This window comes from Echinops telfairi, unplaced genomic scaffold, assembly GCF_000313985.2.
Source record: "Echinops telfairi isolate 266 unplaced genomic scaffold, ASM31398v2 ScPeMD7_7473;HRSCAF=8511, whole genome shotgun sequence".
Taxonomy (NCBI): Eukaryota; Metazoa; Chordata; class Mammalia; order Afrosoricida; family Tenrecidae; genus Echinops; species Echinops telfairi.
In genome coordinates, this window is record NW_022111377.1 from 5,853,900 (window position 1) to 5,867,435 (window position 13,536).

At 40.1% G+C, this 13,536-nt stretch overlaps 1 protein-coding gene across 1 annotated transcript in view; it reads right to left on the reverse strand.

Annotated features, from left to right (window-relative positions):
• Positions 1-2,676: 2,676 nt before the first annotated feature.
• TAF3 (TATA-box binding protein associated factor 3) overlaps positions 2,677-13,536 on the reverse strand; it is a 205,754-nt gene continuing 194,894 nt past the window's right edge. The window contains exons 5-7 of the mRNA XM_004712626.2: positions 8,691-8,949; positions 5,543-5,649; positions 2,677-4,685 (exon numbers count right to left, since the gene is read on the reverse strand). Coding sequence (XP_004712683.1) covers positions 4,571-4,685; positions 5,543-5,649; positions 8,691-8,949 — 481 coding nt within the window. The 3' untranslated portion in view covers positions 2,677-4,570. The remainder of the gene's footprint in view (positions 4,686-5,542; positions 5,650-8,690; positions 8,950-13,536) is intronic.

Consider the following 13,536-nt stretch of genomic DNA (forward strand, 5'->3'; position numbering starts at 1 on the left):
CAGGACGTCCAGGGCTTGTTTTTGTGGCTATTGTAAATGGCATGGCAAAATTAACAGAGAGGAAAGGAGGGGGACTGGTTACCTAGAAATCCAGTTTTATACAGAATGCATTTTCTAAAAACTGCCAAAAAGTTGAATAAACATTCTAAAGGATTTAATAAGAAATCATCTGAGAATAACCCAATAATATTCTCGGACTATTTGTCCTTCCTCTGATAAATTCTGCTGTAGCTCTAAGTGAGTTCAATAGAACTAGCACGAACATGTCCTTAAAACCATTTAATTCGACAATAATTAACTCATCAAAACAGTAACGATGGCATTCTTCGGTTTTGTGTTACTTTGCTTAAGATGGTCCCATTGTAAAAAACATTTCATTGATCAAAAAGCAGACCAAACATGGAAGTGAGTGGACTCTGATTCAAATCTCTTGCTTTTGTGATTGCCCAACAATTGGCAATGTCAGATTCCCCTAGGCTCACTATGTTCAGACGTTCTCGGCTTTTTTGAGGTCTTCGTCCTATAGGCAGTTTTGCCTTAGTGAATGAACTAAAACATTATTGAGAATTGTGCTTTTGTGTCTAACCTTCATTGCTTTCTTAAACAGTGCTCAGTTACTTAAGTTTTTAATTTTTGTAAGTGAATACTTCATATATTTTAGTCTAAAAGGCTTTCTTATACATGTATATTCCACTTTTCTCAATAGTACTTTACAATCTATACCATTAGCTACATTCATGTATTATTAGAATTACCAAATGGCTCATGGACGTTAAATGATTTCTCAACAAGTTGATAATGCTGCCTCTAATGTGGACCAGGGATCGATGTATAAACTTCAGATATATGAATGGATTTTGAACTCACATTTCATTGTAAACCCTAATCTACGAACAGCTAGTTCACATATAAACTAAATGCATATGTTGAGTCAAATTAAGAATAAACTGTTTAGCTGTCCATCAAGATATCTAATGATGATGTCATTTATCACATGCCTGCATATGTGGATTAAGTTACTTTATACTTTTGAGGCTATAATGAATCCAAGATTCTCAAAGAAATCGTTTCCTAACAGAATGAATGACTGATACTATTGTGGAAAGAGACATTATTCAGAACATTACCTATTTCATTCTGCCGTCAAGGGAACTTATCTACTTTTAGGCTTAAACTTCTAAAGAAGACTGCTAGGATCTAAAGAGATTGGCCATACAACTATTTGTATTGGAAACCTAGCCAGCAAGCCTTTAGTGAACTTCATTCATGAGCATTCTTACTGGCAAGGTTGCCATATCTCAAGTTCATTTTATACCTTAACTTGGTTAGTAGGTCTGTGTTTAGTTGTCCTGTTGAAAGGAGAACAGAGGCGGTTGAGGTGCTATCGTAGAGTAAGCATTCTATTTTATCTCTGAAAAAGCCCGACACAAAAGTCAGAATACGCGGATGCCTTCTCCTTTCTTCAGGACATTGGGAACCACAAATCCGTTGGATAAAGATCCTCACTGTACTCAAAGGCAGACACCTTCCAAAGAGAAACACCTTGTTAGCCACCGAAATGACACTGCAAGCTACACATGGCAACGAAGGCCCCTTCACTTAGCTTCCTGTTGAGTGTCTCTGAGTCTTAAAGACCCTCTCTTCCCAGACGGCCACTGCTAGCCCGAGTGAGTTTTCCCCCCTGATTAGTTTTCTTGAGAAAGTTTTGACACTACGGCCAAATAATCTTGTTGGAATAAATTAAAAACAGTTCACGACTTTACGTCCCAAACTGGCAAACGTCTAGTCCTTCAAAGAGCCATGTTTCCCATTCTTTTGCATCTAGTGCTCTGACCCACAGTAGTTCCTCGAATTCCCCCGTTTTCTTCTGATTGCCTTCTTCCTCAAGAGGCCAAATCCACACTGATTGTTTGGACCCCCGAATGCTGTTCTTCTGACTACATAATCTTCCCCAATTCACCTTACTCCTCTCATCCAAAACAGGCCTTTGCCCCCTCTTACGATGTTCAACTTCGTGAAGGAAATTAATTTCCTGTCTTTGTTGTGTCCTTAGTATTTGTAGGGTGCTTCACCACCCCCTCCCTCTGGCTTAAACTATTACCTTGTGGAGAACTAGACCAAACTTTAAAACTTCTTTTTATAATAATATGTATTTTACTTGCTAATTCACTCTCCCCCCCTCCAGTTTCTTCCGCTTCCTCTGGCTGGCGTTGTGGACAGCTATCCACTGGAGACTGAGACCAACAGTTCATTTCACACAGGCCAGTGAACACTCATAAGATGGTAACAACTTTTGGTTTCTAGTGACCTGGACTGGATTCAACTCGCTGACCTAGAGGTGAAAGGCTCTGTATTCCATTACTAATCCCTTGAGCTATCCAGCCCCCTGAAAATGATTCTTTGGTTTTATTATTGCAAAGACCATTTATAAAATCATGAACTGGATTTAGGAAAGCAACCATGAAATAGCAAGGGACAACAAACTGATTGAAATTCTGTAAATGTAGCGTGGGCTGAAGTCTCTCAGACAGTAGAATTGGAGGGAGAGTCATATGGATATAGGCACTCCATTCTTATTTCAGAAGCATGACCTGCTCACTTAAACGTGGCAACTTTAGATCCGCTGACCATGCCCCAAGGAACTAAATCCTAAAGAAAGAAAATGGAAAAGCAAACTATGAAATAGCCAATAATCTTTATTTTTCAATCCCCCCACCCCCATCCCTCTCCAAAAAAAGGGCTAATGGGTAAATTTGTGCATGTGAAAATACTGTAGAAAGTATTTAGAGCCATCTCAAGTTCATAAAAGAAAACGCACGTATCTTAACGCATATGCTGGCCTTGTTTCTTTTGCAGGGACAGTAACATTTGGACCTCCGAGGCAGGGAGAGCAATGCCAACACTGCACTCTTCAGAGGGCTCCTCCAATTCCACTGATTCGCATTCATGGCAGACAACCTCATTTCTCTAACCACACAATCAGTTTTAAAATATGACTAATTCACACACTAATATAAATCTGCTTGGCATCTTTTTAAAAAAAATCACAGTTTCTATGAACATATCTGTAATAGGGTCAGAGCCCGTAGTCTAGCATTCAAGATATCCATCACACTAGTCCAAACTGGGCTTCTCTCAAAGTCAAGCAAGCATTTCATATGTATTCCGACATTGCTAAAATATGCTAATAAAATTAAATTTGATGCTTTACATTAAAAATAAAATATTTGGTTTACCTCTCAGACATCTATAACATATAATAAATAGTGGGCAGTATAGTAATATAATAAAATTTTGTGATACCCTGAAATTTGAAACGTTTTCTTAAAAAATTCATAATATACTTCATTTTAGCCTTAAACCACAATATCAATGAACAGATTTTCAGAAGTAAAGCAATATAAACACAAAATGCTACTATTTTTTTTTCACTTTCTTAGAATCTACATGTCCTTTTAATAAAAGTCAAAGAAATTTACAGAAACAAAATAAGATAACAAAGAAAGCAATTTGAAATCATAACCTACAGATTTAAATTGCCTGTTTTCCTTCCAACTGCTCGGCTCCTTTTCCCCAGAATATTTTTTGGACACTGCGCAGGTTCAACTCAAGGCAAACCACTTTGAAGTGCGGCTCTTTTCTAGCCTGCTTTACTTTATGTACGGCAGTGAGTACAGACTCGGCTGAAATCACCGTGGATTTCAGAGAAAGCCAGAATTAAACACGATAAAAATTTTTTAAAATAGCTGCTTCATAAATATTTATTATTTACATTAGGGGAAATCTTCTAGTCGGAAGAGTTTTTACACAAGTTGATGAAATGTACAAGCAGTGAGAAGAAACTCCAGCAGTTTAAAGAAGGACAAAATTAGGATGCAACGAAGTTATAAAAGATGTTATAGTAAACACCAATAATTTGCACAAAACCAAACAGGACATGATAGAAACCCTTTTCTTAAAAAATATAAGGTATTCCCACAAAAGCCTGAACATTTTGCAGGTGAGTACTAAAAATGAGGGAGGGAAAGCTTCATATGTTTTCATCACAAAAATATTTACTGATACTCCAACTGGAGTTTTCTTCTCTGTTATGATGATTATCTTAGTACAGAGGGATGGGATAGGGATGGAAACGGTATACAGACGAATGGTGCCATCCTTAACTGACAGTCCAGGCCGCTGACACATTAGCTTCTCCTCTGATACCTTCATGAAAAGGCCCTGGGGAGGATGGAGGAAATCAAGGGGGAGGATGTGTGAGTTTTCCCCATTTATTAATAATACTTGTCTCTGGTAATAGAAAACGGAGACGTGGCACTCCGTAAGCCACACCTCTACTTGAGTTTGTCTTCAGTCACACTACTATTCAGCCCACCCGAGCCAGTCTGCTGCAGGAGGGACACAGCCAGGGTGGGAGTATGTTCTTGTTCTCAATCTCCCAAGATTCATTATCCATCAGAACCTGGTGGTCGGGAACGATGGCGAATTGTCCCAACTCCTTCGGCGGCTGCAGCGGCAAGGGGAAAGCAGCCCTGGCCTGACACTCTGAGGGTCAGGCCCCATGAAGCCATCAGTGTGCCCGGTGCTTCCTCTTTTTGTGCTTTTTGTCTTTCTTCTTGTTGGCACATTTGGGGCAGAACCACTGCATTTCTTCTGGGGGAGCGGCCATTATGCCAACACAGGGCCTACATGAAAAACAAAACACTTGAGTGTAGCAGTAGAGTAGGTGACTATATTTTTTCCTTCCTCTATTTAAAAAGACTTCCGAAATCTATTGTACATTGACGAGAAATCAGAGTCTACTTTAGGCAGCAGTGTTGTTAGGCATGTGCACCACTGCACCACGCACTCTCTTTCTGACAGGTCCCCTTGGAGAAATTCATTCATTCATTCATCCTTTCAGGAGAAACAGTGTAATTTTTCTCAGCCACTGCTGCTAAGAGATATATGTTACAACAGAAAAGGCTTCGATGCTTTTATATCAACTATTTTAAAGATCAAATACATGAACTTAGAAGCAGAGTGGCTTTAGTTTTGGGGAGCTGTTACGAGGTGTGGAACAAGCACTAGCTGTCTTTAGCATGACTGTTCATACAGTACTTTATAAAGGGCTGGCTCTTTTGTTACTGTCACCTGCTGTGGCTCTTAACAGAAAAGTACTAGAAAGACAGGGAAACAACTGTAGCTTCCAAACTCTTTATATAGTGTTTTTTTTTCCCCAAGAATGCTCTATAAACTAAACAAAGTACTTGAAATTGAAGCTGAATAGCAATCCTCCAAAAAGGTTTGCTTTTGTCATCAATTACATTGCCTTTAGGGTTGTTTTCTGCAGGGCCGTCTAAAGAGCAAGTAGGCCGGTGCCACCCCCGGGAACACGAGTTCAGAGACTGTTCTATGACTGTCCCTGAATTATGGAGCTGGGAGAAAATCATGGTAGTCCAAACACACTCAGCTGAAGATTTCTCTTCTCGGGGAGAAATTTGGAGTTGGCAAGATGAAGCAATGCTCATCCATCAAGCCGGGGACGGTCACAACCACTTACCAGTGGTACCAGTCATCACAGTCATCACAGCCAATCATGGGGCTTCCATCATCAGGCTTATTACATCCAGGGCAGATCCAAATCTGATTGCCCCACTCGTCTCTGATCTGATGTTTTCAAGGAGAAAGAAGTAAAAACAGGGAATGAGGGAAAAGAACCACAGAAGGGCAAAACAAAACAAGAGTCATACTTTATACTATAAATCTTAACAAACAACATAGAGTAGATTAATATTCAGTTTACTGAAGTCGTGAACATAGTCATCACGGCTCTGGGATTATGTAAGACAAAATGCTCTGTCCTAAGATATTTCTAATGGAGCTTGACAATTTCAAACTCTTGTGTAAATCATAAAAACCAAAAATCACTTCATAGTCATCTCTGTGAACAAAATGACATATAGCCTCTTCATCTAAAAAATACTGTAAGTACATAAACTTACAATTATTCCTATCTTTATGGCAGTTACAACATTCTTGGAAGCTATAGAGCTCAACTATAGGTAGTCTCCCGAGCCACATTCCTAGACCTGAGATTCTATACACAGCCAAATGTGCACGTATCACCTTATTACTGATTAGCCAAACCCTTCTCCTGAACCAGCTGATAAGATCAAGGATATAAAAGACTTGTTACTAAGTAACTTTCCATTCCTTTTATGACATTTTCAGCAAAGTACAATCAACTAAAGGGCAAATGAAACAAGGAGCTCAGGAGGCCAAACAGCTACATATTTCAAGATTAGCTTGCTCCAAATATTACATGTGTTACCAGTTAAACACACTAGAAACATCTCTAATAGCACCACTGCCTCAAATTCCAAATTAACAAGACCAATTGGGAAGAAATAAATGGTTGACAGGCATTTAAAAGCAGCAACCATCGAAAACTGATTCTCAACATAAGATAACAAATGAAGTGTGTTGTATTTTACAAGATCATAGTCCCACCTTATTCTGTTAAGTATTGCATCGACTCGACGACGCAAAAAAGAAGTGGCTTCTTGTGGGAGCAGTGTATTGAGAGCATCCATATACGTTCAGTCTAGAGACACATTTATGTGAAGGTTTGCCATTAAAAAAAAACCTATCTACAAAGACAAACGAAGTGGACAGGAAGGCTTCGAAATCTGTGGACATCTATGACTCTGTAATGTCAAGAGAAAAGGTCACATGGGGAGACAAGCACCAGCCGCCATGGTGCCAGCTGCCTAGTGGTTGAGACTGGTCCATCATCCTATGCCCTGAAGCTACCATGCATGATGGGTCTTGCTGGTAGCTGGCTTCTCTTGACTTGGAAAGGCAGCGACTCACTGTGCTGTACGAGAGATTGCCACAGCAGCCAGAAGAGCTAAGAGCCCATCCTTCACGGTTGACTAAGTTCTTTCAACCATCTCACAACCGCCACAGCACGATCTCGACATAGGTTCCGAATGGGGACCCCGGCGCCAAGAGAAGTTGACTCACATTTCCAAAGTCACACTCTGAGGCGATAGCTAATAAAGGAGTTTTGGAAGGCACTTTCAACACAGTATTAAACAGAAGAGGCTCTACAAAGGCCTTCCCCCTAAAGCCTTGACCTTTCCACTCTGTCCACAAAATGTCTTTTTAGGAGAGAGAAAGTTTTTCGTCCACTCAGCTATGCAAATCTAATCTATTTCCACAGAATTCGTTTAAAACCCACCAGAAGTTTAGTCCTAGAGCACACCATAGAGACCATCTAGTCTAACACAAACCCCTTAACTACAGACACAGAAATGGAGGGTGAGAGGTTGAGCACACAATTTTCCTTGATCAATCCCTCTTGGGGTGATGTGCCCTCAATTAAACACGTACAGCAATTGGTCCTTGAATGCTCACTTGATCATCACACAGTTGTAACACTTATTCTATTTTTGTCTTGAATGGCCCATTTAATGTTTTGTTAACTTTGCATAGAACCCCTCTTAATACATTAACATTTTCCCCCTTAGACTTCTTTGTATCATTTGCTGTTGTGTACTGTTGAGTCAGTTCTGACTCGGCATCCCAACAGGGCAAGGAGAACTGCCCCTGTGGGCGTTGGAGGCTGTAAATCTTTACGGGAGCAGATGACCCGCTTTGGTCCCCCCCCACGGCTGAGTGCCATTATGTCATTATAATAATGCAAATGTTTAATCACTTGTTGAAATTTCCTTCCAAAATTCCTTTAAAGAGATACAGTATTGATCCAGTTTACAACAATAAAGACCAAGCCCCTCCTCCGCCTCTCCCCATCACATGTCCATTCACAAAGACAGCGGGGCAGATACAGACTGGACCAAGAGATAGTAGCCATTGAAATGTTGCTACACCAGGTGTCTTCAATGCATCCAAAATATCTTGGTGTGTGTCACTCTATGCCCAAAGAGCACATTTACATAAATACTTCACTACAAGTAGGAATTCAGGGTTTGGAATAAGAATAAGCTAATAGGGGCCGAAGCCCAATTTGACATGACTAATATTATTAAGTACAGGCAAACCCCTAAAACATACCCAGGACAATGGGAATTCACTCAACATAAGAGTTTTACAATCTGAAGACATGCTTGGATACTCTGGAAGCCCTATGGTCCAAAACTTCACTTTCATTAATATGCAAGCACTGGCACACTTTGGATCTCAGTCAATGGAATACTGTAATTCCTTCTGTGGCCTTTGAGGACGACTCAGAAACATTAGCTGGGCCATATGCATATACATTAGGAAAATTATAACCTTAAGTATCTAATTGCTTGATTAAGAAATTCAACATGGGCTTTAACTATTGCTGGAAAAAAATGTCACTAGAAATTGACTCGACAGTAACTAATACTTATCTCTACATCTTATACATCGATACTGTAGGTTATACATACATACTCCTATTTCAGAACAATATGCAATAAGGAAAAACTATACTTCCACTTGGTTTAGATGAGCACCTAAACATTGTAATGAAAAAGAAAATTAGAGCAAAAATTTTTCATCTAGGATATTTTCAAAAGCTTGAAAATGCAATGAAAATAATCACTTCTGCAACTCAATAACATACAATGCTTCTTTTCCAGTGAAGGCATTCTCAGGGTCAAAGAGTAACCTTCTCAGCAACTGTTTCTTCAGTACGAGAAACATAACATGCAACGTACCACGTAAGTGCTGACCGTCTCAGTGACCACACTTCGCACAGGAGCTTTGGAACTTCCTGCTCCGGAGAAGGCAGGGGAGGGAGATGGAATGAAAGCTGGTGATGCAGCAGGCTGTGCGTGGAGAGACAAAGGCACCAGAGGAGGGGTCACCTGCAGTGGTACAGGGGCAGTGGCTGGTGCAGGGGGTGGGGTCTTCGGTCTACCCAAAGAAGCAGCAGCTGTCTTAGCCTCTGGGGTTGAAACCACTTTGCTGATAACGCTGTCAACAAAGAGGGAGAAAAGCAAAGAGTTAAAAGTGAAATGAGTTATCCACATTTTGCAAAGACTTTTTATTGTGCTTGGAGTTCAGATCTGCAGAGCAAATTCAGGCACACTGTGTTTCATGTCACTGCGTGCAATCCCCACAATGTAACCGAACTCGACCCTCTTCTTCCTTGTGTTTCCCATTTCGGCGCACCCTTCTTTCCTATCCCTTCCTGTCTTTTGCACTTCCTCTTTAGGCGAATGCTGCCTTTCATATCTAGAATGGTAGATTGTTCTAAGAGCAATATACTTTCCTGGTGTTATCGTTCACTTCATAAACCAAACACCCACACTCAACGAGTCCCACCAACTCAAAGAAACCCTAGGTAGGAGTTCTGAGACGGCAAATTTTTACAGGAGCTGACAGCATTAAGTGGCTCAGAATATAGTAACTTTGAGAAAATTTAACATTTTTCTCTTTTATTGATTCAATGTTCCTTTTTCTTCATACTCTTAATGACACTGACAAAATAAAAATTTAAAGAATTTCTTCATTCTGGGTTTATCTTAATTGGCAGGCATTAATAATTTTACTAGCACTTGGTCAGCAGTTGATTGTGCAGCATGGTTTTTGAGTTGCTGTGATGCTGTGACACCGGCGCCCTGTCTCTACACCAGGGTCATCCAGGATAGGCAGCCTCCAGGGGGACTTTCAGACTAAGACACACTAAGAAAGCGCATCTGGTGGTCTAACACTATGAAAATCATCAATTGCAAACCTTACGAGCGGCAGTTGAATACTTTCCGATACAGTGTCAGCAGATGAGCCGGCAGGCACTCAAAATACAAACCTGGAAGAGCTGTCACCTTAACATAGAGTTTCATGATGTGCTGATGTGACACAACTCAAAATGAGAAGAAACAGTCACACACACTCATTAGTAACTGGACCTTGAAACGTATGAGCATGGATCCAGGAAAAATGAAATAGAATGCAGAAAGTCTAATACTCTAGGCATTACCAAGTTGAAATACACGGGTACTGGATATTCTGAATTAGATAATCCTATACACTATCATGTGGAGAATAACAAATTGAAGAGAAATTGTGTCACACTCGTCAAAAGGAACAATGCTGTCAGGGATAGAATGGTATTCATAAGCCTACAAGAAAAACAAGTAAACACAAATATTCAAATATACAAATAAAATATGCATGCAGCTCATGAACTTAAAATATGTTACCAATTTGTACTCTGAAATTAATCAAACATGCCATGAAGATACATTGATATGTACTGCAGACTAGAATGTGAAAGTTGGAAAAAAAGTTATTTGAAAAATATGATGGAGTTGGTAATGGTAGTGATGCCAGACATACTGCACGGTTATTTTTGGAAGAGCAGCAACTTCTTTCTCGCAAATACTTTTCTTCAACCGCTAAATGGTGACTATACATATAAACCTCAGTGGATATAATACTTAGAAATCAAATATATCTACATCTATATTTGAGAAGCTCAATGCCATCAGTCAAGCTGAACAAAAGGAATGCGCTGAAGTAAGACCTTAGGTACGTCCGACATGAATTTAGAGACTATCTCAAGAACAGATTTGCTGCATTGAACATAATGTCCGAAGACCAGAGCTGTAAGGTAACATCCAGGATATCATACATGAAGAAAGCAAAAGGTCACTAAACAAACAGGAAAACTTACTTTGGGACATAGAGTAGCTGAAGCAAGTGGAAGAAAGGATGAAGCAACACAAGATTCCCAAGGGAGACTCAAGAAGGCAAAGCCCTATAAATAAAACGCGCACACATTGAGCCAGCCAGTGAAAAAGGGAGAACACACTCTCAAGTGGAAAGATCTGAAGAAAAAATTCAAGCCTTTAGTTGAAATACTGAAGGATTCTATGTGCAAATTTTGAACAACACAGGATGCATCAAAAGAAGATGACAGAATACACAGAATATTGTACCCAAAAGAACTGGTTGATATTCAGTCATTTCAGGAAGTAATATATGATTAAGAAGGGATGGTTTTGTACTACTCATCACAACCCATACATCCATCTATTGTGTCAAGCACTTTTGTACATTTGTTTCCCTCATCATTCTCAAAACATTTGCTTTCTACTTGAGCCCCTGGTATCTGCTCCTCATTTTTCCCTTCCCTCCCCGCTTCCCCCTCCCCCATGAACCCTTGATAATTTATAAATTATTATTATTTTGTCATATCTTACACCGTCCAACGTGTCCCCCTTCACCGACTTCTCCGCTGTCCATCCCCCAGCGAGAAGGTTATATGTAGATCCTTGTAATCGGTTCCCCCTTTCTAGCCCACCCTCCCGGTATCACCACTCTCACCACTGGTCTTGAGGGGGTCATCTGTCCTGGACTCCCTGTGTTTCCAGTTCCTATCTGTACCAGTGCACATCCTCTGGTCTAGCCAGATTTTTAAGGTAGAATTGGGATCATGATAGTTGGGGGAAGGAAGCATTTAAGAACTAGAGGAAAATTGTATGTTTCATCATCGCTACACTGCACCCTGGCTAAGGAAGATGCCCAAGCTTCACTGAAAGTATTAGTGAAAAACAAGACTCCAAGAATTGACAGAATATGACCTGCGATGTTTCCACACATGGATACAACACTGGAAATGCTTCCTGGACCATGTCAAGAAAACTAGAAGACAGCAAACCTGGCCAAATGATTGGAAGAAATCCAGACTTTTTCCCAATCAAAAACATTGATCCAACAGAGAACAAAAACATCCACCAATACTATTACTATCACACTCACACACACACACACACACACACACACACAATTTCCCCGAAGATTAAATTTTAAAAAACGATAGAGCAGTACACAAAGAGGGAAATCAGAAATTCAAACTGGATTTGGGGGTGGGGGGGCGCTCAAGAGATACCCTTGCTGATGCCTGAGAATCCTGGCTGAAAGCAGAGACGACTATACAGATGTTTACCTGTGTTTTACTGACTATGACTATGCAAAGGCATTTGGATTGTGTGGATCATAAGACAATTTGGATAATATTGGGAAGAATGGGAATTCCATTATGGTTAATTATGTTGATGTAGAACCTGAACATAAACCGAAAGGTAGTGATTTGAAGAGGATAATGGGATACTGTGTGGTTTAAGATCAGGAAAGGTATGTGAGAGGCTTGTATCCTTTCACCATACTTATTAAATTGATGCTAAACAAGTAATCTGAGAGCTTAATTATTTGAAGGAGACTCGGTCTCATGACAGGAAGGTGACTGCTATATGCAGATGACTCAACTTTGCTTGTGAAAGCAAGACAATAAAGATGACTGAAGAATTAGTACACTTGAATGATGGTGTTGGTGAAGTTCTATTCTGTTACAGCAGTTCTGGGTCCCGTAGGGTTGGTGAAGAATATTGAATATCTCATGAGTTGTGAGAAGAATAAACAGATATGTCTTTGAAGAGGTATAGCCAGGAACTCCTTAAAAGCAAAGATGGTGACATGTTACTTCCTTTGTTATCAAGAGGGGCCAACAGGACAATATTGTCAAGGGTCAGTGAAAAAGAGGAAGAGACAACCAGGCCGATTGGCACGGAGACTGCAATAATGGTCTCAAGCAAAGCAAAGTGTGTAAATATGGTGCAAGAATTAGACAGGGCTTCATTCCCTTATACACAGGGTGGCTGTGAGTCAGGACTGACTCAATGGGACCTAACAACAGTAATAGTCATTTGTTTCATTTTTCAAAGGTCACACCTGCATTTAAAGATAAAATGTTTGCTACTGAAATATGTACTTGGGCTATGACAAGACAAAATATCAATTCTATGAGATAGATAATACATTTTGAAGAGGTAAGTCATGAAGTTGAAGATTTGAATCTATTTATAGTTGTGTTATAATCTATGAATGCTAAAAGTGGAGCTGTGAGAACCAAAAAGAGTAAGGAATAATTATTGACTTAAGGAACCCATTCATTCATTCATTTATAATCATTTTATTGGGGGCTCATACAACTCTTATTACAATCCATACATCCATCAATTGTGTCAAGCACATTTGTACATTTGTTGCCATCATCATTTTCAAAACATTTGCTTTCTACCTGAGTCCTTGGTATCAGCTTCTAATTTTCTCCCCACCCTACCCTCCCTTCCTCATGAACCCTTGATAATTTATAAATTATTATTTTTTCATGTCTTACACTGTCCAATGTCTCCCTTCACCCACTACTCTGTTGTCCATTTCCCCTGGGAGGAGGTTATATGTAGATCATTGTGATCAGTTTCCCCTTTCTCCCCCCACCTACCCCTTCCCCTCCTGGTATGGCTATTCTCAATATTGTTCCTGAGGGGGTTATCTGCCCTGGATTCCCCATTTCCAGCTCTTATTTGTACCCATGTACATGCTCTGGTCTAGCCGTATTTGTAAGGTAGAGTTGGGGTCATGATAGTGGGGTGGGGGTGGGGAAGGAAGCATTAAAGAATTAGAGGAAAGTTGTATGTTTCATTGGGACTATACTGCACCCTGGCTCATCTCCTCCCTGCGACCCTTCTGTAAGGGGCTTTGGGTCTCCACTCCGTG